The sequence below is a fragment of the Lampris incognitus genome, chromosome 11, assembly GCF_029633865.1.
Source record: "Lampris incognitus isolate fLamInc1 chromosome 11, fLamInc1.hap2, whole genome shotgun sequence".
Classification (NCBI taxonomy): Eukaryota; Metazoa; Chordata; class Actinopteri; order Lampriformes; family Lampridae; genus Lampris; species Lampris incognitus.
The window spans coordinates 30,410,391-30,437,607 of NC_079221.1; the positions used below are offsets into that span (position 1 = coordinate 30,410,391).

The window sequence follows — 27,217 nt, forward strand, 5'->3', positions numbered from 1 at the left end:
GAAAATGACTTTTGTTTTTTTTCGAGATAACGGGATAATTATGGAGAGGTCGAATATTAGCGTCTGGTGTGGTTGATCACTACGGTCATGCCATCTACACTTCGGTCGCGCGATCGGGACTTCAGGTGCATTCAGGTGCACCTCGTAAACTACATCACTTAGTAAAGTATGGAGCCCCCCTGATGACATTAGTGGGGAAAATGTTGCGTGGCCATGGTTTTGCAATGTGTGGCCACAAGATAAATAACTTGTGGCCACGACTTAAAACGACCGGGATTTCACTCCTACCTAAAACGACCATGGGCGGTCAAATTGACGGTCGGTTTTTAAACTCTGTATTCTGTCAAGATAAATACCAAACTGAGATATTGATGCATTACATATGTTAGCATGTCTGTTAAGAAACTAACTGACACCAAAATTAAAATTTTAACAACTTTTAATACTATTTTTCAAACAATTCAAAATGGCCACTGTCCAACGCCTGTAAATACTGCAACGCTTTGGTGGTAGTCATGGTGCGTCTGTAACGGCGTCTGTAACCAGACATGTTGGCAATAATCAAAAATCAAATTTAGACTATTTCTCTACACTGGAGAACGCGTTTTTTTTCTTCTAAGAGCAATGAACTTCGTGAATGAAATTATGTGACCAAAACACGTCATATATAATGACATGACGCGCACGATCACACGCAAATTACGAGCGGCCATTTTGATCACACGTGGTCGTTTTAGGCAGATCTTATCATAACCTTTTTGTGTGCAATTGATCTAAAACTAATTTTAAATGCAAATATATGCAATTTTAGAACTCAGGGAGCGGCAGGTCTGTATCTTTTTTTTCTTCACAAAGTTATTAAACTTTGAAAATCCAAAAAGGTCATACTGACCGTAATGAATGAAAGATGGTTACAAGGCGTCTACGGACATTACACTGACCGTCTTGGTCGTTCTAGTTTAATAAGGCGTAGGAATGAGATAATTAAATCGTGGCCATTAGTTAAAAAGACGTGGGAATATGATAACTAGATTGTGGCCATGTACTAAACGGAATCTGTTGTTTACTGACAACACCGGGCGAGCTCCTTAGGGCTATTACCAGGAATGAAGCATGTATACATTTGATCTAATTTAATTTAATTGTAATATTGGGATGAATTATAATGATATCCATCTCTTGCTGTTAAGCACAGTGTCATCATTAGTAAAATACACTTAATTCAACTGCGGTCACACCATCTATACTTCAGAGGCGTGGTCATGCCATGTACAGTTCAAAATTGACTACGCAATCGATTGGCTAGATAAATAGGTGCTATTTTAGCATCTAATTATTTAAAAAAATGCTTCACTAAAATAGCATGAAAATCATCACAGATGTACTTTGGGATATGTTGAACAAGAATTTGGTGAGTTTGCTAATAACAATTTGATTAATTTTTTTATGGTATTTTTAAAATATGCCTATGTAGAACTGAATGGGACGATTCACCACGAAGTCACTGTCGGCGCCCACACGCGTTACCGTACAAAGCGATGTGGATGCGCAATCACTTTTAAAGTGTAGATGGCGTGACCGCGCCTCTCCCAAGTGTAAATGGCGTGACCGCGGTCAAATAAAGTGTCTTACTAATGATGACACCGTGCTTAACCGCAAGAGTTTGCAGGATATTGTAACGTGTATGGATAAGAAGACACGCTGGCCGTTGGATCGCGGGTCTAACCCTTTAGTCTAGCGGTTAGCGATGTCTCCTGCGGTGCGGGCGATAGGGGTTCGCTTCCCGGCCGCGGCAGTTCCTGTGGTTGCGTTGTCCCCCGAATTCGCTACAATATCATTATAATTAATCTCAAGATTAAAACAAAATGCATTTAAATCAAATTTATCCATGCTTAATGCGTGATAATAACCCTACGTTGTCGGTAAACAACAGATTCTGTACACATGGCCACAATTTAGTTATCACATGCCCACGCCTTATTAACTCGTGGCCACGACTTAATTATCTCATTCCCATGCCCTTTAAAGTCGTGGCCACGAGTTATTGATCTTGCGGCCAAGCATTCCTAACTCGTGGTCACACAATAATATTGTAACGTGCACGGATAAGTAGACACGTTAGCCCTTGGCTAATGGGTCGGACCCTTTAGTCGACTGGTTAACGTTGTCGCCCGCGGTGCGGAATACACGAGTTCTCGGCTGTGACGGTCCGGCCGGGGACGCCCTTCCCGAAGGAAGGGGACAATGTAACGATCACGGATTAATAGGCTCGGTACCTCTTGGCTAGCGGGTCGGATCCTTTAGTCGAGCGGTTAGCGATGTCGCCCGCGGTGCGGAGGATACGGGTTCGCTTCGCGGCTGTGGCGGTTCCTGCGGTTGCCCTTCGAATTCGCTACAATATTTTCCCCACCAATATCACCAGGGAGGCTCTGTAGCAATGCATGTGTGCGCCGACAGGGACTTCATGGTGCATTCAAGTACACCTCGTAAACTCAGAAGTCTATACTCGAATGGCCACGAAGGTTGTTTAAAACGGGAAAGCTTCTATTTTTTTCTTATTTTCCTATGTTGAAATACATACATCTATAATTACTTTCTTGTTCTTTCTCTACAGCATTTTTTAATAATCACACAGCGAAGCAAAGCCAATCACCCATTCAGTGCTATAGATTCCAATCTTCAAAATTCTATAGAGTAATCAAATCAAATTGTTATCAGCAAACTCCACAACATTCTTGGAAAACAGGTCCCCAAGTACCTCTGTGATAATTTTCAAGTTGTATTACTGCAGCATTTTTAAATACTAAAGTCATAGCCAGTGTGCATACATTGGCCCATTTTAAAAACTCCCTACAAAATATTACCAAATTGTTATCCGTAAACTCCACTATATTATTGTTCAACATATCCCCAGGTACCTCTGTGATGATTTTCATGTTGATTTACTGCAATATTTTTTTAATAATTAGAAGCTAAACTCATAACAATATCCCATTCAGTTCTACACAGGCAGATTTTTAAAATTCCATTAAAAAAATCTAATTGTTTTCAGCAAACTCCAATATATTCTCATTCAACATGTCCCCAAGTGAAAGGCAAAAATGGTGAAATAAAACCAAAATTCTGCAGAGAGAGAAAGAGAGAGAGAGAGAGAGAGAGAGAGAGAGAGAGAGAGAGAGAGAGAGAGAGAGAGAGAGAGAGTGAGGAAGGGGTGAGAGAACACAGTGAGATATAGTGGTATATATGACAATCATTGACACTCTGAGCTTACACTTTTATTGTAAACCACAATGGCATTATCATGAATCCAACCACCACAATCTTGATCAGTAACTTGAGATAGTGATGGATTTCTGGTAGCCAGATTCTGTCCACACATGGCACTAAGCTCATTTCTGTCTTTAACAGTGTTCATCACAGTGTATCCTCGCCTTTTCTGGAGTCAAGATGTATTGGCGTGTGTGTGCGGCGGTCACAGTACTGGTGTTAGTGTTAGTGGCTCCGATGGGCCGGGCCTGTCCAAGAACGTGCAACTGCTACCAGGCCAATGAGGTCCACTGTACCTTCCGCTCCCTGCTCGCCATACCTGCCGGCCTGCCTGCACACACACAACGCATCAACCTTGGGTATGAGAACAATCGCAGTCACAACAACGCACTGACACTTCCAAGCAAACAATTTTAAATGCACATACCCATACAGATACAAATACAAATAACATATAGCGTTTCTGAAATACAAAATTCATGGATACAAAACAGTAAAAGCGGAGATGTAGTTACTCGGTAGGACCTGCTTTTATCATCTTCAAAAAGGCCTACTAGAGTTAAAAAAACAAAAACAAAACAGTACTAACTTTCAAATATGGAAACTACCAGTAAATGCTGCCACTGAGCACCATCTTACAAATTCATTGCCTTCTTTGGCATTCCTGCCAATCTTAAGCCAAACACACAGACACACAGACACAAATACATGCACCTTCATGCATGCATGCATGCACACACACACACACACACACACACACACACACACACACACACACACACACACACACACACACACACAAAAGCACATACTCATATGCATGTCATTCCTATCCACCCAGCCCACTTCTAAATTTTTTTAAAGAAAGTTAAAATAAGACATAAACAGATCTTCTTATAGATATGAGATGAAAGTGGTTGCACTGTAACCTTAAATATGCATTATTGTACTGATGTCATTGGCCAATAATATAATTTGTGATTGTCATTGGCCTGACCGATGATGTCATCTATTGACGTTGTCTGTTCTGTACCATGGTAGCTTTAACAGTATCAGCAGGATCCCTGACAACTCGTTGGCTGGCTTAAAGAGGGCAGAGCTTTTGATGCTCCATGGCAACGACCTCCACCACATTCCAGATGGGGCGTTTCGGGACATGAAATCACTCCAGGTAACGGGAAGGGGCACGACACCAACAACAACAACAAATCACTTTAACACACTGTGTGTCTGAGGTTTGAATGCTGTTCGTGGACCTGATCCTGATTCATAATGTGACAGCAGCAAAATCTGAACCTATGCAGACTGGATCTTATTGAACGCAATTATTTAAATGATTGCTTGACTGTTACGATGATGTAGGTGCTGTTTATGTCAAAGGTCCGCTTCCGGTGTAGGAAGATGGCTGCGCAGATTCGCGTTTGCAGTGGCCTCACCCAGTACCATCCATGCAGTGTCTTTGTCTACGTCCATGTCAGCATCTAAGTTTTGTCTTCGTTTGATGCGCAGGGAGAGCTGGTGCTGGATCGGCTGGGGGGGGGGGGGGGGGCAAGCTAAGCTAACTGCTAGCCCATGCAGACTGGCAGTTCTGACAACACCGAGGGCGGTCTGGTGACGGCCTCACCTGGCATTGACTGTGGTGTTTTTGACATCGTTGTGAGGAGTGCGGGGAGGTGTGTCGAGGGTGTCTGGCTGGGAGAGCTGGCACTGGAACGGCTGGGAGAGCTTGGCCTGCTTCATCCAGTGGGCCCGGGGACCACGGCCTGTGCCTGGAGCTGCACCCGAGGAGGAAATGCGGAGGGTGGTCTGACAGGATGCGGAAGCGGGGCGGGCTAAGCTAGCTGCTAGCCCAAGTAGACCGGCAGTTCCAACAGCCATCCTGGCTGGCGTTCGTTCCCTTGGACAGTGATTTTTTGTTTAGTTTTGATATATGTGTTAGTTCGGGTATGTGCGTTCTTGTAGGTTTTGGATGTGTTTTTGTCTTTGCGTTGTACTGCTGTGGGCTGGGGGAAACGGCATTTGCTTCATTTTATGTACGCAAGTGCATGAAGTGAAATGACAAAGTGTTCCTGATTCCTGATGGTACAGAGAAGACATGTTGAGGCAATGGAAGTTAGAATAGGTATCTGGTATCAAGGAGAGACCTCAAACATCCTGTTTTACTACTGGTATCAGTGATGGGTGAATGTGTCAGTCTTGTTACTGATTGGTTATAACTTCTTTTTTTCTTTTTCTTTTTTGCAGTGCACAGATGAGAATGGCACAGCAGGAACTATGGTTTTACTGTTATCTATCTCTGTGGGTTTCTGGAACATTGGAAAGAGTGCTTTCTTGGAGAAAAGTCAACTTTTAAACTTTTGAACTTTCTGCACGTTTTCTTCAACCTTTATTTGGACAGGAATATCAGTGATCTGAAATCAAGGCATTTTCGTGGTTTTCAGTTATGAGCTGCAGGATTTAAATATGAGTTGATGTAGTGATCAGAATCAGAATCATGTTTACTGGCCATGTAGGTTTGCACGTACATGGAATTTGACTCCAGTTTTGTGGCTCTCTCGGTGTACTTAACATATAGTTACAACACAACAATCTTCAGATATATACACAAGGATTGACTATATACAGGCGAATAGCTGGATAACTCAGTAGGTAAAAATGCCGGCTTTCCTGCCGGAGATTGGGTGTTCAAACCCTGGCTGGGACGAGTCTCTAGTATGAGTCCATGGCTTAGACCCGCAATGCTATATACACCAACTACCTCTCAGGTGTACACCACTTTGGATAAATGCATCTGCTAAATGAAGTTGTGAATTGCACAATTAATTTGTGTCAAAATTGACAGTGATCACACATGGTTCTACAAAGTCAATACTGTAGAAGTTTTGAGGCATGATCAGTTAGGTGAGTCATTTGCACCACCTCACAGCAAGAGCATCATGGGTTCAATCCCAGTCCTTCTATGTGGAGTTTGCATGTTCTTCCTATGTTTGCATGCATATCCTTCCACAGTTCAAAACATGCATCTTAGGCCAATTTGAGACTGAATTGCCCGTAGGTGTAATGGATGGTGTGTGTGTGTGTGTGTGTGTGTGTGTGTGCCTGCGTGCGTGTGTATGCACGTGTACTTGTAAATCTGTGATGGATTGCCTATTGGACCTGTGCCCAGTTTATATATACATGTGTGTGTGTGTGTGTGTGTATGTGTAAATCTGTGATGGATTACCTAATGGTCCAGTTCTTCCTTCTGCCCAATGCCTGCTGGGATAGGCTCCAGCCTCTGGTGACTGTGAATTTGATGTAGTGGGTATAGATAAAGGATAGATGGATGGGTGCAGACAATGAATGAATTGTAAAATCTTGTTAGACATTAAAACAGGATGTCCCGCTGACAATGTGACCCTAAATCCTGCGGTAATAAATAAAAAAAATATGAATTCATTACTAATAGTTAATTGAATATAGAATGCATTTCTCATTGAAACTTATTTGATAAGAAAGTAAATTTATAACTCCAAATTGGGGGTACGTCATCATTTTTTTTATCCTCACAGCATTCTAATGAGATTTCTCTTCAACTTTGCAAACTTTCTTTACAACTAATTCATAATTTACGTAGGTATTACTACCGCTTGCTGTCTGGCAGCCCATTGTCATTTTAGTACCTATCTGAGGGCCGAGCCGGCAGTGCAGGGGGAAGCAATATTACTCAACCTGCAATTGTTCCCCTCAGCTCAAAGGCAGATGCTGATGGGTTTGCCAATGCGTGATAATAGGACCCATATTTCCACATGCTGACACCTTCACCTGCTAGATCTGTCAATGGTTGGACCATCTCCAGCTAACTCATCATAACAGCAAGGAGATTTAACATTTTATAGCTTGGTTGCTAAGGCGTCCCCTTTTAAATTTCATGTGTGTTTCGCCACGCACAACAAAGATAGCAATAGCTATTAAGAAGCTTGGCTCTAGGGTCGGGTCCAATTCCTCTGCTGGATCTCAGATGGAGAAGTGCTCACAACGTTCAAATGTACAACTGTACTGTGCTGTGATTTCAATTTGTTCAAGCTTGACCCTAGGTCCCTCTTGATTTCTTGTCGTCGCATTTCTGCACACGTCCTCAAAATTTATGGCAGGGTGTCATTTCTATGATTTGTTGTTACAATGCGGACGCCATCCTTGTTTATGTGCAGTAATCCCACTGGTTACTACTCCCTCAAATACCCCAGCTGTCATGTGGATAAGTGTTGTGTAGCTTTACCCACCTAATTGTGTTTGTATCTATCGGCATCTGCCCTTTTAATTAAAGTCAAGCTGAACTTTTACACAGAAGCATCGCTCTGATAGGATTTTTGCTTTTGAGGCGGGGCCCAGCGGCTATTTTTGTGTAGCTTTACTTTTAAACACATCTTTAACTATATCTTTATCTTGTTCTGTTAACTCAAGGTAAGCATGGCATACATATATTCTGCCCCCAAAAGAGAGAGAGACAGAGAGAGACAAAGACAGCATGAGAGAGAGTGAGAGAGTGAAAGAGAGAGTGAGAGAGAGATAGCTTGATAGAGACACAGACAGAGTGAGAGAGCAATAGAGACGGAGAGATAGAGAGCACGAAAATGAGAGATAGAATAGAGAGAGAGAGCTCTTTTCAGGACTGCTGTTCGTAAGTGCTCTATAAAACACAACAAATATAACACATTAAAAAAACATAATTGACAAACGAAGATAAAATTAGGTACAGGAGCAATTACAAGGACATAAAGCAATATTGGTTTGCTACAAGGCCAGTTTATGAAAATGGGTTTTTAAGAGCGGTTTAAAAGATGACAGAATTTGCTATGCTGAGCTCCTTGGGACACACTTAGGAATATTTATAACCACTCCGAAGACGATTCTTTCTTTTACTAAGCCCATCATCTCTTTGGCCCTTTCAACTCCGAGTCACTTTACCAGGAGCAAAACAAAATCCCCTTTTGTTCTTTTAACATCTAAATATTGCCTTCTCCCTCTCCCGCCCTCCCCAAGGTATTAAAGCTGAGTTATAACAAGCTGAGGGAGATCTCCTCAGCTCTGATGTTTTCCGGCCTGACCTCTCTGCTGCGCCTTCACTTGGACCACAACCTCCTTCAGCACATCCACCCCCGGACCTTGCTGCAGCTGCCCAGCCTCAGGCTGCTCCGTCTGCAGGGAAACCGGCTGCATCAGCTGCATCCTCACACTCTCTGCACGCTCTCCCTGCTGAACACATATTACTACTCCACCCTCAGGTAAGGATGCTCAAAGCACAACAATGTAGTACTTTGGTTTTGGCTTTCCTTCTTCTGCAGAGGTCAGCTGACAGGACACCAGCCGTACGGCTTGAAGAGCTTCAGTGTCTTGCTCAGCTTTGCTCAACGCTTGCATTTGCCAGGCTGTGAACTCTGGTCTTTTGCTCCAACTTTCTGTGGCAGCTGCTGTAGAAGTCTATCCCAATGTGAAAAGTACTAGTCAATCATAAAAATGTAAAATTACCATCCCTGGTTATGGATTCATAAGTGATGAAATGGATACACTTTTTTCCCCCACAACCATGTTATCCTTTTTACATGTACTATATGTAGTTCAGTGGTTACCAGTTATTGCACTGCAGGCACTGGAAATGAGAGCTCTTTTGAAAGGCTTTATTTTTGTGTATTTTTGAGCCAATACTTTGTAAATAATGATCAAGAAAAATAGAGTGTTATTGAATATCCTTGCCTTCAGCAACAACTCCTCATTACCGTTCTCTGTGCTCTTTCCCACCAGTGTTAAGTATTACTACTGCGTACTTGGGTAAATGCAAGGTGAAAAATAGGTCAGCAAGCAGGGTAAATGGCTCTAATGTTGAGGGGGACAATGATGATGCCTGTGGTGACAATGATGGTGGCAGTAATGAAGATGGAAATGATAAATATAATGGCAATAGATGATGATTGCACTCCCATTCCCTTACATCTTTTTCTCCCTCCTTAATCTTACCTCCACACTTATTCTCCCTCTCTTCTCTGCATCAGACACCTGGATCTGTCCAACAACAGTCTAACCGTCCTGCCCAGAGATGCCATAGTGACAGCGCCCCTACTGGAGTCTCTGGCACTGCAGGCTAATCCATGGAGTTGTGACTGTAGGATGAAGTGGTTTCTTAGCTGGAGTCTGGCTCACCCAGGTGACTGGCATGGATCAATTTCACCATGATTCCTTATCCCAGCGTCTGTCGCCCTCTCTTTTTATTTGTAATTACATATAAGAATAAATCTAATATACACCTTCTATATAAATACAGTGAATATAGTATATGTATGATCTCAAAAAATAGGACATAGATAGATAGATAGATAGATAGATAGATAGATAGATAGATAGATAGATAGATAGATAGATAGATAGATAGATAGATAGATAGATAGATAGATAGATAGATAGATAGATAGATAGATAGATAGATAGATAGATAGATGTGTTTGTACATACAAGTAATTTGACTTGTGGGATGTACACAATGAATAAAAAAAGCACAAGAAGTATAAATCTCTTAAGAAAACGGTATCTAAAAATCTAAGAGTATCTGTTTGTGGAGTAAAGACATCAAGGAAATTATCAGTATCTTAGTGCAGAGTGCATATTTAAAAAAGTCTAACAATTGAAGATCTACATCTGCACAATAGAAAACATCATCTCTCTCTCTCTGTTACGAGCTGTGTAATTCCATCACTCAAATATCTTGGTAGATGACAAAGCTGTGTCTAAGTTAACAATAACATTCAAAGTAGGACATCTGTTTTTGATATCTTAATATACGGTACTTGACATCTAATAGCTTTCTCTACACCTGCTGCCCCCCCCCCCCCCCCCGGTGTGCTGTGATAGATGTGAGAGCAGGGTGGGCTGTTACGTGTGTCTCGTTGACATGTCAGATTTATCAGCTGTGACTAATATGAGATGACACCACTAATGAGTCCGCATGGTTTCAACGTAGGCCAGTGAGGTGCTGTGTAATAATGAAGTAATGCATAGTACTCATCAGTAAGCATATCAAGCCACCATATGTAATTGGAATGATATATGAAGGGTAATTTATAGATGACCTGCCAGGTAGAGCTGGCGTGACTAATTTTTAACGACCCCACTGATATGTGTTGGGCTGAAGAAGAGGTTCATAAATTTTGGGGTGATCTGCAGTGGATATGCCAGAGGATGTAGGATGACCTATCACGTGACAATTTGATCTCTTTCTCACTTTCCCCTTTAGTCTCTCAGTCTTCTTTCCTCTTGCATATTACTTTTATCCAAATGTAGTGAGTCAAAGAGGCAATTTTCTTAGTTACTGGGGAGGTCTTGGTGCTTGCAGCAGTTCTAGAGTAACCTTTTTATTCATACTTTTTCTTCTTTTCATTCACATAAAGCTCAATAAAAATATTTTGCATTAAAATTTGGATATGGATTTGAATTTGCTGTAATTATATTTATCTATCTATCTATCTATCTATCTATCTATCTATCTATCTATCTATCTATCTATCTATCTATCTATCTATCTATCTATCTATCTATCTATCTATCTATCTATCTGTCTATCTTTTCCTCACTCTATCCATTCCTGTGCTGCTACTTCTTATTGATACCAGTTTTGACTGCGTGTTTGTATATTTTAATCGTTTATATATTTTACATTCATGTTTGTTGCTTGAATGTGTATTTCTGTCCTTCCAAACTCCTCCCCCAACCCCTTTCCTCAAGACACTCTCTGCCCCCTGCCAGGCTGCTATCATTAATGAGAAACTGTTCTTAATGATTTGCCTCATTGAATAATAAATAAATAAATAAATAAACTCAATTCAACTCTTTTTCTCAATCTCCATCAGGGCTGATGAAATGTGGTAGAGGTTCTCAGTGTCCAGTCTGTGCCTTGCCGAAGCCCCTTCAAGGGCAGGGCTTTCTCCAGCAGACCGACCTATCGTGTACCCCTCCTGTAATCTCCTCTCCAGGAAGAGACTCACCTTCTGAGGCAGACCTTGGGGAGAACCAACCAATTGAATCTTTCAGAGAGCCTTTAGGTGCTGCCTCTCTGGGTCTATCTGACCATCAGGGGGACAGTGTTGATCTGAGTTGCAACATTACGCACTCCACCAACTTTCCAGATATTACCCCTCCCTCCGACCCTTCCCTGCCCTCGTCTTCTCCTCTTTCCATTGTTCTCTCCCTCTCTCTCGACTGCCCTGTGGAGAGAGAGAGTTACGAGAGACTATGGAGGATCCTGGCGTACTACAGTGAGACGGCAGTTCGCCTTGAGAGGGAGATTATGCTGAGTAAAGCCCCTGCACTGGCGTACCGTTACAGGCAGGTGGCTGAGACAGAAGGATATTACAACACCGAAGTTCGAGCCTCTATTAAAGCCAAACCGCACTGGCTTCTACAGCCTGCTATCAGCATTCAGCTTAACAGGGCACAGTCCAGCAGACAAAAAGTCCAGCTTATACTGACAACCAGAGTGTCTGCGCGCCCAGACCCCATTTCTCACACGTCTTCATCATCATACTCCCCTTTTCTTCATCCATGGGTTCTGATTCCAACTAATCATACGGCTACATCTGTAGCGGCACTAGTGGGCAGTAGGGCAGAAATATCTTGCCCCATTCTCAGCTCTGGCAGTCCCACTTTACAATGGATTCTCCCAGATGGATCAAAACTCATTTCCCCCTCCAGCAGTCCAGATGGTCGGCTCTGGGCCTCAGCCTCTGGATTACTGATACGCAGAACAGAGTCTTTAGATGCTGGCCTGTACCTTTGTGTTGCCCAGGCAGGGGAAGATGTGGATGTACTCCCCGTGAGGCTGGCTGTTGAAGAGTCCTCTGTCGCACCCCCTGGAGAGCAAATGGGGCCCTCTGTCACAGGAGTGATTGGGGATGCTGTCAGTTTACCCTGTGAGGTTTCTGGTACACCAATACCTGATGTTAGCTGGTTGTTGCCAGATGGGAATATGATACAGTTTGGCTCATCTGTGTCAGGTGGAATCACTATAAAATCAAATGGGAATCTGTCATTGCCCCGCCCATCTTTGAAACATGCTGGCCAATACCGTTGCATGGCAGTCAACCAATATGGTGCAGACTCTCTTTCAATGTGGCTAGACTTAAACTCCAGAAGTGCCCCTTCTCTTAGCTCTTCATTTCCCAGGGGTCCACAGTCAGCTGCTGGCCAATCAACCAGGATACGAGTCCCGCTCCTACGAAGACCTAATGTAGAAGAGGGCTCAGGGGATGAGGAAGATGAAGAGGAGGCAAGGGTTCCAACTGGCAATAGGAGGCGTCCAAGACCTCCCCAACTCCCCCTGAACCAGCGTTATCCAATTGGACATCCACGAAGACGCGGGCCTGTGAGAGGAGGTCCCCTGAGAAGAGGAGGGGCAGTGTTATCCCCCTTTGAACAGAGAAGAAACCGCTTTGAAAACAGAAACAGAGGTAGCGCAACTAAACAAAGAATAGACCCTCAGAAATGGGCTGACCTATTGGCTAAAATACGCCAAAGGACCGCCCTCAATACCACCAGCCAGCCAAGCAGTGGTGGAGATGCAGGAGCTGAACCGAAAGAGAATGACAATGAGAAAGAGAATCGCCGAGGAGGCAACGAGGAAGACAGCAACAGAGAGAAAGGAAAAATTGAAACTGAAGGATCATCCATCGATGATGCAAGTTTGCAAGAGGAAGGCTTACATCCAATTCACATAGGTCAAAAAGAAACACAGACACATGGAGAGACAGCAAGAGAGACTGTTACACAGACAGACATACAGAAAGGGGGCTCAACCGAAACAGAGCAACACCATGAAAAAGAAAACGAGACAGATACACAAACAGGCAAAGAGAGTGAGACACGAGCACAGATAGAACCAGCGAAAAACATAGAGACAGAGAGAGAGACAGATCAAGTAACATCCAAGCCAGTCTCTGGAACCAATGAAATCCTTCCAGAAACAGCAGAAAAAGATGAACGACCACAAAGACCAGGTCTTTCTAGACCTCAGCCTCAGAGCCCCCAGCAGGGATTCTTTCCCAACATGGTTCCCAACTCACGGTCCCAAAGTCCCTGGAACACTCGCAGAAGGCTGGGACCTCGGAGAAAGATAAACAATCGAAACAGAGGGCGGCCTTTAACCCCACCTCAACCTCTACCTGACCCCACAAGCCAGAGGTTGCAAACTGTGACCCCTCACAGCACCGCCAACCACAGGGACACTTCGTCTTTGGTTTCTACAACCCTTTCTCCAGCTGAGAATGGCAGCATCAGGACCCACAGTGCAGCTCCAAATGGCTTGGAGTTGTCTCCTCCAATTTCAAACTCTTTTCCTTTCTCCTCCTCAGAGACCCCTTCCCCCTCTGTTCCTTTAGCTTACTCGCTTTCTCCCTCACTATCTACAGCTTCCTCTCCTTCCTCCTTCTTTTCCTCTCTCTATCATACCGAGACACAAACAGATGCGCAGACTCATTCAGTCTCTTCTTCAGACATCCCGTCAACACAAACACTAGTCCACTCTCATGCTGTAATAGCAAGTACCCACACACCAGCTGCGCAGACAGACACACAGAAGAACATCTATGGCATACAGACGCACACACAGGGGCATACACCCCCAGGCAAATATGCTGGTGAGCCCTCAAGCGTACAGATTGAGGAGACAGAGAGGAATTTGATAGGAGAACCACACGCGTCTCTCTCCTCAACCCTTGACTTGTCTCTATCCTCTACCTCTCCCCCCACCCCGGTCCACAGTACAACTACCTCCATCAAAATCACTACAACCCCAACAACCACCCCTGTCACTGTTAGAAGTACTCAATCTAGCAATACTACTAGAATCACTATCTCTTCTACTACAGCTAGTAAAATTACAAATGGCATCACCTCCACAACCACTATCAGTCCTCCCATCACTACAAAAACTGCAAGTCCCATCACTTTGACAACTACAACCACTACTTCTCCCGCTACTAGTTCCATAAGTCCTCCGTCTTCTAGCACTACAAGAGGTACTAACATTTTTGCTACTGCTACTGCGACTTCTATATCTAGAAGTGCAAGTATTCCTATTAGTACAACAGCTACAACTGTCCACACCCCTACTGTTGTGTTCATAACACCTATTCCTGTAAGTACTGCAAGTACTACTATTCCAACAACTACGCCTACTACTACTACTTCTGCTACTAGCACTATTCCCACAACAACGGCAACTACTATGACTTCTTCTACAACGACAACACCCTCAACCACAACAACTACTCCAACAACAGATAGGACAACTACTAGTACTACTTCTGCTAGTGTCCATACTATACCCACCACTACCACATCCACAAGTACCAGAGGAGAGAGGCCCAGCCCAGGACTAGTTGACCCCAGACGAAGGACTGTTTCTGGGACTCCAAATCAGAGCCGTCCCCCTCCTGAATGGAAAAGCCCTGGGGCTAATTTTATTCCTGATTCTCATAGCAGCAGGCCCCGTCTGCCCTCCTCTCCTCGCCTCCCTGCCTCACCCAGGGTGAGTAAGAAAACACTTCATTTAGCATAATGTAAATACCTTTAGGTGAACCCTGTTCAAAGCAACATTACACACAATGCAGCACCATGAAGGCCAAATACCATGACAGCAGTGGGAATCCAACCAGATAAAAACTTATTTCATTTGTTTGTTAGTTCACTGGTTTTTGCAGTTCTTCCCTTTTTCTGCTGTTTGTTTCTTCTATTGTTCTTTTGTTCCTTCCTTCCTCATTCTCATCTTTCCTTTCTTCATTCATTGAGGTAGAAAAGTGACATGCTTTTCAAGGCACTGGCCCAGAAAATTGCAAAACATACACTGGGACACACACTACCAGAGCCTAAAGGGGAAAACATTGCTGAAAATTCACAATACATCTAAAAATAATTTACTCTGTTTCCAAATGACTTGTTGTTAAACCTTGGGGATGTTTATAACAATTTTTCTATGACTCAACAATTTTTCTCAAGCTCTGCTAGAGTGCTCTATGAACTAAAAAGAGGATAAAGGCATGTGTAACATAATCAACAGTATTTTACTCCTTTTAAGACCATAATACTAGCCATGGTAGGTTACATGTATGTGGGGTTTCAGTCCAACACTACAATATCTGATTTCACTGATTCGTCCTTTCTAGTAAATGAGCTGGTGTAGTGTTGGGTAGCCCTCCGCGACCCTCCATGACACATGACTGAAGACCACTGGTCCAGGGGATTTAAAATAATAAATTATGTATCAATTTCCAGGGTTCTGGCAGGCCTGTACAGATGAACCCACTGGGTCCACTGGTGAGTGATTCTAGATGACTCTATGTTACATTATGTGAATGGTCTCATTCCATACCCTTGAAGTTCATTTTGTAAAGAAAAAAAAGTACTGCTACTTTATTTTCCCTGTTTGGTGTTTCAAAAAAATTTATGATTGCTGAAGTGTTTGCAAGCAAAGGGTTATATTAAGTTCAAAGTTGATACCTCTAATGATAACTCATAGTTGGCTTCAGATTTTCATGTAGCCATTAGTTTTAAAGAGCATTTAAGTTTTTCAAAAGGTGGCTATCTCAATTTTGAATGAACCATTCTGTGGGTCCTTTCACATTGATCTCCTCCCCTCTTGTATTTTATTAGTTTTATCAGTCTTTCATTTCCGCTGCACAGGTCCCAGTTATGAAATCCAGACCGAGGATAGCTGATCCCCATATCAGGACAGTATCTGCCCCAGCAGAGAGCACTGCCGGGCTGAACTGTGAGGCACAGGGTGAACCTCAACCCTCCATCACATGGATCAAGGTCTCCACAGGTATGCTCTGCCAGGCAGATATGTAGACATAGAGTATGTGTGTGTTTGTGTGTGTACACGCACGCACCCCCCCCCCCCACACACACACACACTTCCACATGCCCCTGCATAAATCTGTCAGGACATCTCATTTTAGTTTCGCTCATGTTCATTGTCAGTAATTCAATATTGATATTATAACTGAAATTAACAAACTAAATGGAATGTATAGTATGATTATTTTGACAAAGTTGTACAAAAATGATTGCAAGCGTTTCATGACTGCTCGTATTGTTAATTTTATGCTGATGCAATAGGTTAACACCCGCTTACACCCAGCGTTACGCACTGGCATACATACAATGGGCTTTTCTTTAGCTTGACGAAATGGAGAGAAGGTTATTGCAGGAGAGTGGTGGAAAATGTTGCATGCGACATCATTGAGTTGACTGCACAACCCTGACAGTCTGTGTCCCTCCCTGTTCCTCTTTTCCTGTTTGTCTCTATCACGCTCTCACTTTCTTTTTTTCCTTTCTCTCAATTTGCCCCCCTCATCTCTCTTCTACCTGCTGTTGTCTGTCTTTCTTATCCTCCTTCATTCCCTCTGTGTGTATGTGTGTGTGTGTGTGTGTGTGTGTGTGTGTGTGTGTGTGTCTCTCTCTCTCTCTCACACACACACACACAGGGGCAGTGATGTCAGTGCACTCCAGGGCTCAGCGGTTTGAGGTCTTGCCAAATGGCACCTTTGTCATCCAGAATGTACAGCTGCAGGATAGGGGGACATATATCTGCAGTGCACACAGCTCCCTGGGCCGTGACAGGTAAGACCATTAACAGTGCATACTAATGTTAAACCAAAATTTGATTTATAATCCTCGTGGCTTTCATTGATAACAAACTTAATTATATTGCCCTATGGGTCAGCATTATTGCTATCGTGGTCTATTTTTTTGTAGTGGAGTCACAACTTCTGCCCCCATCAGGGTCATCATTGGTTTAATGGGGCAAAACGTGTCCAGTTCTCTCTGTTATATCTACAACATTTAATACACGATATTACAACATGATAACAGCATTGCTAAAATGCGTTTTGTGTCACAGGATGCTCACAACCCTGGAGGTGTGGTCCCGCCCTCCTCGGATGCAGCTGGTCAATTACAGAGAAGCTACTATTCACCAGGGAGGAGAGCTGCATTTAGACTGCCAGGCGGATGGCGTACCGACTCCTCTGCTGTCTTGGGTTCTCCCCGACCGCTCTGTACTGACCCCTACTGACTCCTCCCACAGTCGGATGGTCATGCACAAAAATGGGACACTCCACATCTCAGTGATATTGCCTAGTGACCGGGGCGCATATCGCTGTGTGGCCTCCAACTCTGCGGGTGCAGCCAGCAACTCTGTGCGTGTGCATGTGTCTTCACTGCCGCCTGTGATCCATCAATCTGCCGAGGAGCATTTGGTTCTGACTGCCGGGATGCCTGTTTACGCCCACTGCTCTGCCCGGGGGGCCCCACCTCCAACACTACGCTGGCGAATCCCAGATGGGACCCTGGTTCGCCCGTCTCAGTTTCTCCATGGCAACATCTTCATCTTGCCCAATGGGACGCTGCACATCCGGCGACTGGAGCCAAAGCATGCTGGAAGTTATGAGTGCATGGCCAGTAATGCAGTCGGATCTGTGAAGAGGACCATAAGGGTGGAGCTGCAGGGAGGGACAGAGGGAGCTGTTACTACTGCTCGACAACCAAACTCTTCCGCTACACAACATAAAGGTGGAGCCCCTTCCCTCCCTATACCCTCCTCAAATACACTCAACTCCCCTGAACTTTCCCTTCCATCTTCTCCTTCAGACAGATCCAGGACCTCACTGCCCTCCCCCGGCTCTTCTGGTTCTCCTCTACCCCCCTTTCACCCCCGCCTGCCCGATTCCCCTCACTCGCCTCTGGAAAATAAAACCTTAATCGGCATCTCTCCCACACACTCCTCCACTTTCAATGACATCAAATTCTCCCCTCTCTCCCCATCCTCTCCTCTCTACCCCTCCAACCCCACAAATAACACCAAACTCTCACCTCCCAGTGTAACCAGCGCAAAAGTCTCCCCTTCTGCCCCAACTGAGAAGAGCAGAGGCCCTCCTCCTCTCCCATTCCCACCCATCTCCCACCTCAGTAAGGCTCGAATCACCTCCAGCTCACCCTCTGTCACCTCAGTCCACTATGGGGGGTTCTTGCATCTCCATTGCTCAGTATCTGGCAACCCAACCCCGACCATCATCTGGAGGACACCCAATAGGAAACTGGTGGACATGCACTTCAGGTACAGGTTGTTGTGTGTGATTTTGTGTATGTTTTTCAGTTTGTGATTTGTCAGTGTGTGTATTTGTCAGTGTGTTTGTGTATGAGAAAGACAGACAGACTAAGAGAGAGACAGTGAGATTGAGAGAGAGCAAGAGAGAGAGAGAGAGAAAGAGAGAGAGAGGTGGGGAGGAAGGGAGACCATAGTGTTTTTTAGTAGATGTAAATATGCAGTAAAAATAATGCGCTTTCGGGCATCTCTACAGACACGATTGGTCGTGTCTGCGGGTGGGAAGCCGGATGTGGGTATGTGTCCTGGTTGCTGCACTAAAGTCTCCTCTGGTCGGTCGGGATGCCTGTTCAGGGGGGAGGGGGAACTGGGGGAACAGCGTGATCCTCCCTGGCGAAACTCCTCACTGTCAGGTGAAAAGAAGCGGCTGGCGACTCCACATGTATTGGAGGAGGCATGTGGTAGTCTGCAGCCCTCCCCGGATCGGCAGAGGGGTGGAGCAGCGACCGGGACAGCTCGGAAGAGTGGGGTAATTGGCCGGGTACAATTGTGGAGAAAAGGGGGGGGGGGATGTAAAAAAAAAAAAGAACTTTCATTTTCACTTTGCAAAAGTTTCACTGTATTCCCAGTTGTGTGTATCTGTTTATGTATACGTGCATGCATGTGTGTGTGTCTATGTGTGTTGCATATATGTCAGTTTTGACAGGCGCCTGAAGGTGCAGCCAAATGGTAGCCTGTCTGTTCAGGCGGTAACAGAAAAAGATGCTGGGGACTATCTCTGTATCGCACGTAACAAGGTCGCTGATGACTACCGCCTCCTCCGCGTCTCTGTGGCAACCAAACCTGCTAAGATCGAGCCAAAGCAACCCTCTAACCAGATGGTGTCTTTGGGTGGATCCCTGAAGGTGAGAAAAAGAAAATCAAGGAAGTTTTTTTCCTCTGTAACCTAAAGACAAGTGGTGATTGCTCTCCTGATTCAAGTGCAGTTGACTGGCAAGTCACGAAAATGCCCTATGGTGTTCTATCAGTCAGCTGCTTTTCATGATTAAGAGGAGTGATTAGGGAATAACTAAAGGTGTCAGGAAGAAAAGATGAACTGGTCCAGTGGTCTGTGAATTAGTAGTTGGAGAGATACACTTATAACTCCCCCCATCCTCCAATGCAGAGGGTCTTAAAGTTCTTACTATTTTTACAAGACTTCTTATATTTGTTTATGTTTTTACTGCCTTGGCTGACACACTGCAAGCCCAGTGCTTCATCATCCTATGCCCTTTATGTGCTTAGATCAAGGCCCTTGATCAGCTCAGGGGGCAACGACAAGGAAGCGCCCTAGTGTGCATGTGTTTGACGTTCCATTCGTGACTTTAAATCATTCAAATACAGTGGGGAAAACACCTTGAATGAGCAATAAGTCAATTAGTCATCCTTTTACCAAGGTTTGCAATGAATGAATAAATTTAATGCACCAATGATTTCACCAGATCTAGCTGCAGTCTCGAGATGTGTGGCCATGCTTATTTATTTTTTCATAACAGACCTTAAATGGTCAAGTTGATGGTAGATCAAATAACGTAAATAAACATGTGAATTGTAAAGACCCCATCTTATATATATAGTATATGGTAAATGGTGAATTCATTATAAAAGGGATCTTGATGTGGTGCGGTTCTTCAATAGCAACCTAAGTGAGAGGAGGGAAGTGCACATATATATGCTTTACATAGGCTTCTGGGCCATGTCGTGCAGCTGCAGACGGATTTACATGACAGTGGCTCTGTGCCAACACTTATTCCACAAATGAACATAGTATAAGCCAAGTTTTGCAAGTTTCAAAGCTAATTCACAATGAGCAAAGTGTTGGTTTGCTTCTGATTATTACTCATCGTCATTACTGTTCATTACAGGAGTGGCCCTGCATGTCAGTTTCACATACTCAGCCAATCTTAAGTAAGACAGAGAAATTCATAATGCAGCAACTTGGGAAATATAGGCATTGCATAGAGATATAGCGTTTTGCTCAAACACAGTAGGTGTATCTTAATGGAAGATTCACACCCATTATGCAAATTTTCTTCTTTGGGAATATTGTGTAACCTGAATTTAAAGGCAGGTTGACCCCCACAAAGACAAACATCAGCTAGATTAGGTGAACTAGCCAACATTGTATAATTGCATATTGAAAACAACTAGTTAGAGGCGCCCCAGAGACTAGCATGTGATGAACGCCCCGAGAGCATGAAGGAGTGCATGCTTGGCAGAACTATGAAAGGTGGGACAAAACAAATTATACCAACAAAACTTGTTCTAGCAGCACGGTGGCACAGTGGTTCACGTGGTCGCCTCACAGCAAGAAGGTCCCAGGTTCGAGCCCCGGGCAGTCCAACGTTGGTGGGTCATCCCAGGTCGTCCTCTGTGTGGAGTTTGCATGTTCTCCCCGTGTCTGTGTGGGTTTCCTCTGGGGGCTCCGGTTTCCTCCCAAAGTCATGTAAGTCAGGTGAATTGGCCGTACTAAATTGTCCCTAGGTATGAATGGGTGTGTGTGTGTGTGTGGGCCCTGTGATGGCCTGGCTCCAGGGTGTCACCCTGCCTGCCGCCCGATGACTGCTGGAATAGGCTCCAGCATCCCCACGATGCTGAGAACAGGATAAGCGGTTCAGCTAATGAATGGATGGATGGAAAACTTGTTCTGAGATTTTGATCATCCTAAAAATATGTGAAACTCTTTGAGTTTTGATTATTCATCACACTAATATACTCCCTTCACCACTGAGAAAGTGGAAGAAACTGTTTTACACTGGACTGGGCCTTCAGAATTGTCATTGCTTGAGGAATGCATTCACTATTCTTTTTCCCATTGAGAACTTTGTTTTTAGGCACCTTGGAGAAAAAACAAGACTCCATCACATTAGTCACATAACCTGCCACATGAATTGCAACCCTTTAAAACCAGCAGTGTTGCTAAAAAGGGGTGGTTTTCCCTACAGGTGGACTGCTTGGCATCAGGACTGCCTGACCCAGCTGTCAGTTGGAGCCTACCAGATGGAACCATGGTGAACAGTGTATTGCTGCGGGAAGACAGAGCGGGACGCTCAAGGAGGCTGACAGTGTTTGACAATGGGACATTACTGGTGCCAACAGTGGGTATGGGTGAGGAAGGGGAGTATACATGCTATGCCAAGAATCAAGGAGGACAGGATACCATGAAGGTAAGAGGAAAAAAAACTTTTTGCAAAAAGTCCTCTGTTGCATTTTACATTTTGTAATTCATTCATATAATGTATTCTATTGATTGAAAGATTGTTTTCTCTATTAATTCAATTATTAATTAAATAGTTGTTTTTTCTTTATCAAATGAACAGCTGAAATACCAAACAGTGAAATAATAATATACAATACACAACATATAAACATAGACTAGTTAGGAGAATAATAAATGAAATAATCTGTCAATTCAGTTATGTTTTATTGATCAATTTATTGACTGATTTATCCATTCCTTCAAGGTAAAAGTCAAGGTCATGATGACCTTACCGCCAACTTTCACTGACAATCCAAGCTATAAGGTCATCAAAGTGCGACAGGAAGCGACTGCTGCCTTTCGCTGCCAGGCTGCAGGAGATCCCACCCCCAAAGTGACATGGTTCTCCCCAAACAACCGCGCCATTCCTCGAAGTTCTGGCTTAGACTACCTTTCAGAGCGGGTTGTAGTGAAATCAGATGGAACTCTGGAGATCCGTCTTGCCCAAAGCACGGATGCGGGAAACTACACATGCCAAGCAAGCAACACATTGGGGGAGAGAAGCAGGGTGGTGGGCCTGGAGGTGGAGATTCCCAATAATGGACCGACTAGCATAGTGGGCGGGAGTGGAGTGAGTGTGAGAGTCAATGGGAGAGGAGGTAGTAGTAGTAGTAGTAGTAGTAATAATTCTGGTGGCAGTGCTAACACAGGCCTGAATAGGGCTTTTCCTTATTATGTACCTACCAACGGAGTTACAAGCAGATGGGGTAGTAATGGTGCTGGTAGCAGTGGCAGTAGTAATGGCTGGGTAAGGGACAGTGATCCTAGGACTTATGGCAATACTAAAATCGACTTGCCCATCAGTGACGTTACAACACGAGTTGGTGGTAGTGTAATAAGTGTTGGAGTGAGTGCAGCAAGTAATATTGCTATTAAACCTGGTAACGTGGGAGGAAATATTAATGGTCCTGGCATTACAAGCACTACCATTAGCACAGGTAACGGTCCAGTTGGTAATGGTGTTTTAAGTATTGGTGGGATGGCCAGGACTAGTAACAATGAAGTTAATAATGTTAGGTCTAGTAATGACAAGAGTGCTAGTATAGCCACTGATAATATGAATAATACGACTAGTAATACTGATGTTATTAGTAGCAGTGTGGCAGGTAAAGAGGCTGTTAGTAGTATAGTTAGAGGGAACGGGTTGAGTAAGAGTAGCACTACAGCTGTTACTAGCAGTGGAACTGGTTTTAACAGCAGGATGAGTGGTGGTACAGGTATCACTGGTACAAGTGCTACTAATGGAGGTACCAGTAACTCCACTAGCCCAGTGGTGAGTGTAGTCACATCAGTGAAGCAGAGAGCAGTAAAAGGACACACTGTCATATTACCATGCCCCTCACATGGTTCCCCTCCTCCACGTTTGGCCTGGCTTCTGCCTGGTAATGGCATTTTATCGGCACCTTATTATGGGAGCCGGCTCACCGTCTATCGTAACGGCTCCTTGGAGCTCCGTGGTGTGCGGGCGAGTGACAGTGGAGAATTGGTGTGTGTGGTGAGAGGAGAGATAAGGGTAAAGGTAGAGCTGGTGGTCTCAGAGACGCAGGAGGAGGCCACAGCTCAGCATGGAGGAACAGCTGTAGAGAAACCTACGCCAAGAGGCCCAGGTTCATTTACTGCACCTCACTCAGGTGGCCCACCAGCTTCACCAGAATCAGCTCACTCCCAGGGCCCACGACCTGTGTTCCCTCAAACACTTAATTCAAGAAATCTAGTTACTGAAAAGCCTCCACAGAGAGCTTTGCTTACACCTGCTGCACCTCGTGCAGTAGGCCCAGTGCTCGGCTCAGGTGGCCCAGGCTCAGAGCCGGTGAGACAGCAGCCAGTGGTGAACACCAGAACGGCCTCCCTGGTTACCATCATTAATGGGGAGAGCCTTCGTCTGTCCTGCAAAGCTTCTCCACACTCTGGTTATAACCAGGGGTCTCTGTCCTGGACCTTGCCCAGTGGCGAGGTGCTGTCCCGGGGTGAGAGCAGTGGTGGAGGTCAGTATTCAGTCCTAGAGGATGGAACCCTTATTGTCCAACAGGCATCTGTGTTTGATCGTGGCTCCTACGCCTGCCGATCCACGAATCAAGAATCTTCCTCCACATCGGTTGTTACAGTTCCTGTAATCGTCATAGCGTACCCCCCGCGCATCACAACAGGACCATCGCCTGTGACCTACACACGACCTGGGGTTGCCTTGGAACTGCCCTGCCTCGCCATCGCAACACCTCGAGCGACCATTACATGGGAGACGCCGGACCTGTCGCAGCTTAGGGCGACAGGTCAGGCACGTAATTATGGCAACCGTTACCTTAGTGCCCACGGATCCCTGGTTATACAAAACCCGACAAGTAGAGATACTGGGTTCTACAGATGCACCGCAAAGAATGTCATTGGGGCCGACACAAAGGCTACTTACTTGCATGTTGTATGATGGACTGATGCATGCACTTCCGCCCACATGCATGTGTGCACAGACTTGTAGAGACATATGTACCCAAGCAACACACATGCATACACATACACACACACACACACACACACACACACACACTCTCAAACATGCTCAAACACAGATTGCACGTATGGGCATACTGTATGTGTATGTAGCGCACGCGTGCACAAACACACACACACACACACACACACACACACACACACACACACACACACACACACACGCACAAATGGACATAGACCTCACCAAAGACTCTTCAAGGCTGTTGAATGACTCCCTAGATAGGATGTGTCCCTCATGCCCATTGGAACTGCAGATCTCAGTGCAGACGATACTGTTGAACCATAGACATATCTGAATTACTAATATATATATGTATCATATATGTCTTTCATGTCATGTGTGGCTTTTCCATCTTGTGTTTTTTTTCTGTTTCTCTTTTTTTCTGTTTTGTATAGTGAGTTTAAAAGTCTTCCACTGTCACATATGTTTCTCTAACAGTGCAGCAGCTGATAATAAGTGGGTAGGTTTGAGAAGACAACAGTGATGCAGCATATCAGATTTTTCTATATAACTTATTTAAAATTCACCCATCATGCCTTATTTTTCTTCTAACATGAGCCTATCAAATCTATTTAGATGGTGCTAAACCCAGATGCAGATACGAGTAGCACATACAGCACACGGGGCGAGACAGCAGCACAACACATCACATTACAAGTGAACAGGTCGGTTTGTGTACCGGTTCTGGAGGAATGCTGAGGTATGATGCAACGAAATGCAAAATACCTCGGTGATTTGAATACTGCAACTGTTACAATGGGGCTGTTTCAGGGAACAAAAGCATCAGCTGCTGTGCTCTAAATCAATCCAATTAATCAAAACAACTTCTCGGTAATTGCTCTGTCATTTATAGCAGTGCGTTCTCTCTTAATTATCTCCATTTCTCACCACACTGATTTTTTTTCCCAGACTTTTTCTCTAAGGGCCTTCTTTTGACGCTCATTTTCCCTTCGCTGTGCCAAAGTGATTTCGCCACACTTTGTATTAGCATATTAAACTACAAAGGCTCAGTTTTTCCAGTCTTGGTGGTGTTGCAGGTACTATCCCGGGGGTGACTTTTATTTTCTACTCAAATGAAGGGGACTGAATATACCGACTCGTCCAGCCAATTTTTTTTTTCTTTTTAAGATTGCTTTTTGGGCATTTTTTTTTAAATTAGATATCGACAGCAGACAGGCAGACAAGAAATGTGGGAGGGACAGGGGTATGACATGCAACAAAGGCCGCCAGCGAAGTTGCGACCATGTGGCCATGTGACCTGCCCTGGAACCTTTTGGCTATGGAGTTGCCTGAGCAACCCGTCCTTAAAATCTTTTTTTTTTTTTTTTTTTTTTTGGAGGGGGGGTTGGGGATTTTTTCTCCTCAGTCGTCCTGGTCGCTGCACCCCCTCTGCCAATTCGGGGAAGGTTGCAGACTACCACATGCCTCCTCCCATACATGTGGCGTTGCCAGCCACTTCTTTTCACCTGACAGGAGTTTCGCTAGGGGGACATAGCGCGTGGGAGGATCACGCTATTCCCCCCACTTCCCCCTTCCCCTGCACAGGCACCCCAACCGACCAGAGGAGGTGCTAGTGCAGCGACCAGGACACATACCCACATCTGGCTTCCCACCCGCAGACACCGCTAATTGTGTCTGTAGGGACGCCCGACCAAGCCGGAGGTAACATGGGGATTCGAACCGGCGATCCCCGTGTTGGTAGGCAACGGAATAGACCGCTATGCCACCCAGACGCCCTTCACTCTTTAAAATCTTGATGACTTGCGGAATCATAGTTGTGGGCATGTTATTTCATCACACTAGGAATGTAAATCTTTTATGTATATCATAGTGCACTCAATGCAGTGCTTGAACCATTGCAGCATCCAGTTAAAAAAAAATAATTTATGTGAGCTGGTATTTAAGTAATTGCTAAATTATTCATGAGAACACACAACTTTAACTCCTTGTGACTGGACCACTGATAACACAGCATCACAGATAGCACAGTTCTGTTTTAAGTATTTACTTTTAAACAACACAACACACAACGTTACTCGACAGCCTGGATAATACACAGCATCACAGGTGAAGACTGTTTTCCATCATCTTCATCTGTCTACTATCGCATGTTATTTAACAGTTTGAAATCATTGCAACGGTGTGCCTTTAACCTATTATGTGAAATTGTCTTGCTTTTTTTACAGTCGTGAATTAGGAAACACGAACATACAATTTTCAGTTAGCGGTGCACAGCACTGCTAAACACAAAGGTTTTGGGGCTTCTTCTGTGTAAATGTTCTCAGATCTGTAATGTCTATTAATCAGCTTGATCTTACAGTATGTTTTTTTTCTGAATATGGATAAACGTTATTGGCAAAGAACTTGGTTGGCTATTGCTGTGCACACATTCAAATGTGTATTATAACAAGATTTGATTTTGCTATCTAACTTTGGTATGGACACAGGATGAGACTTCAAAGCAACCTTTACTGCCTTGCAGGATATTCCCTAACTTACATTGCACAACATTTATAATGGCAGACTTTGGCATTATGCATCAGCCATTTATTATTTACAACATTCACTTCAAATTGCTTTCTCTTCCTTTGGCCCAATATTTAGCTCAGACCCAACTCTGTCCTCAACCACTCATCACATTCCCACAGACTTAAACGATTGCCAAATGTCTATATATACACGCCATACTACGTACATCACTGGCGTCGCACTCGGTGCAGTAAAGAGGCTTAAATATAAGGTTAGTTAAGCCTTTGAAGAGTCGTATTTATAATAATTGTTTTGATATTAAAGATTAGATATGTGTGTGACTCCAGGGCCTGTAATAATCTAGAAGTACACACAAATCCTGTTTTCATAACCCCCAATACAGTGTTTTCATGGTGTCCTTAAATTATTTGTCTTGTAAAGACCCTACTGTGAGATGCCATTGCTTTGTGCCCATTTGTGATAAAGGGAGAGATAGTTATTATGGCTCTTTGATGTCTCACTCGCAATTAATACATGTTTGCTTTAT

At 44.2% G+C, this 27,217-nt stretch overlaps 1 protein-coding gene across 1 annotated transcript; it reads left to right on the forward strand.

Moving 5' to 3' along the window:
• Positions 1-3,447: 3,447 nt before the first annotated feature.
• Positions 3,448-24,228, forward strand: LOC130120350 (matrix-remodeling-associated protein 5-like). Its single transcript, XM_056288898.1, has 14 exons — positions 3,448-3,626; positions 4,309-4,438; positions 8,290-8,531; positions 9,297-9,448; positions 11,145-13,007; positions 13,251-13,470; positions 14,350-14,818; positions 15,970-16,111; positions 16,776-16,911; positions 17,192-18,406; positions 19,092-19,299; positions 21,379-21,600; positions 21,898-22,342; positions 22,910-24,228. Exons 1-14 carry the CDS (start codon positions 3,448-3,450, stop codon positions 24,112-24,114), a joined length of 6,828 nt encoding a protein of 2,275 aa, XP_056144873.1. The 3' UTR covers positions 24,115-24,228.
• The last annotated feature ends 2,989 nt before the right edge of the window (positions 24,229-27,217 follow it).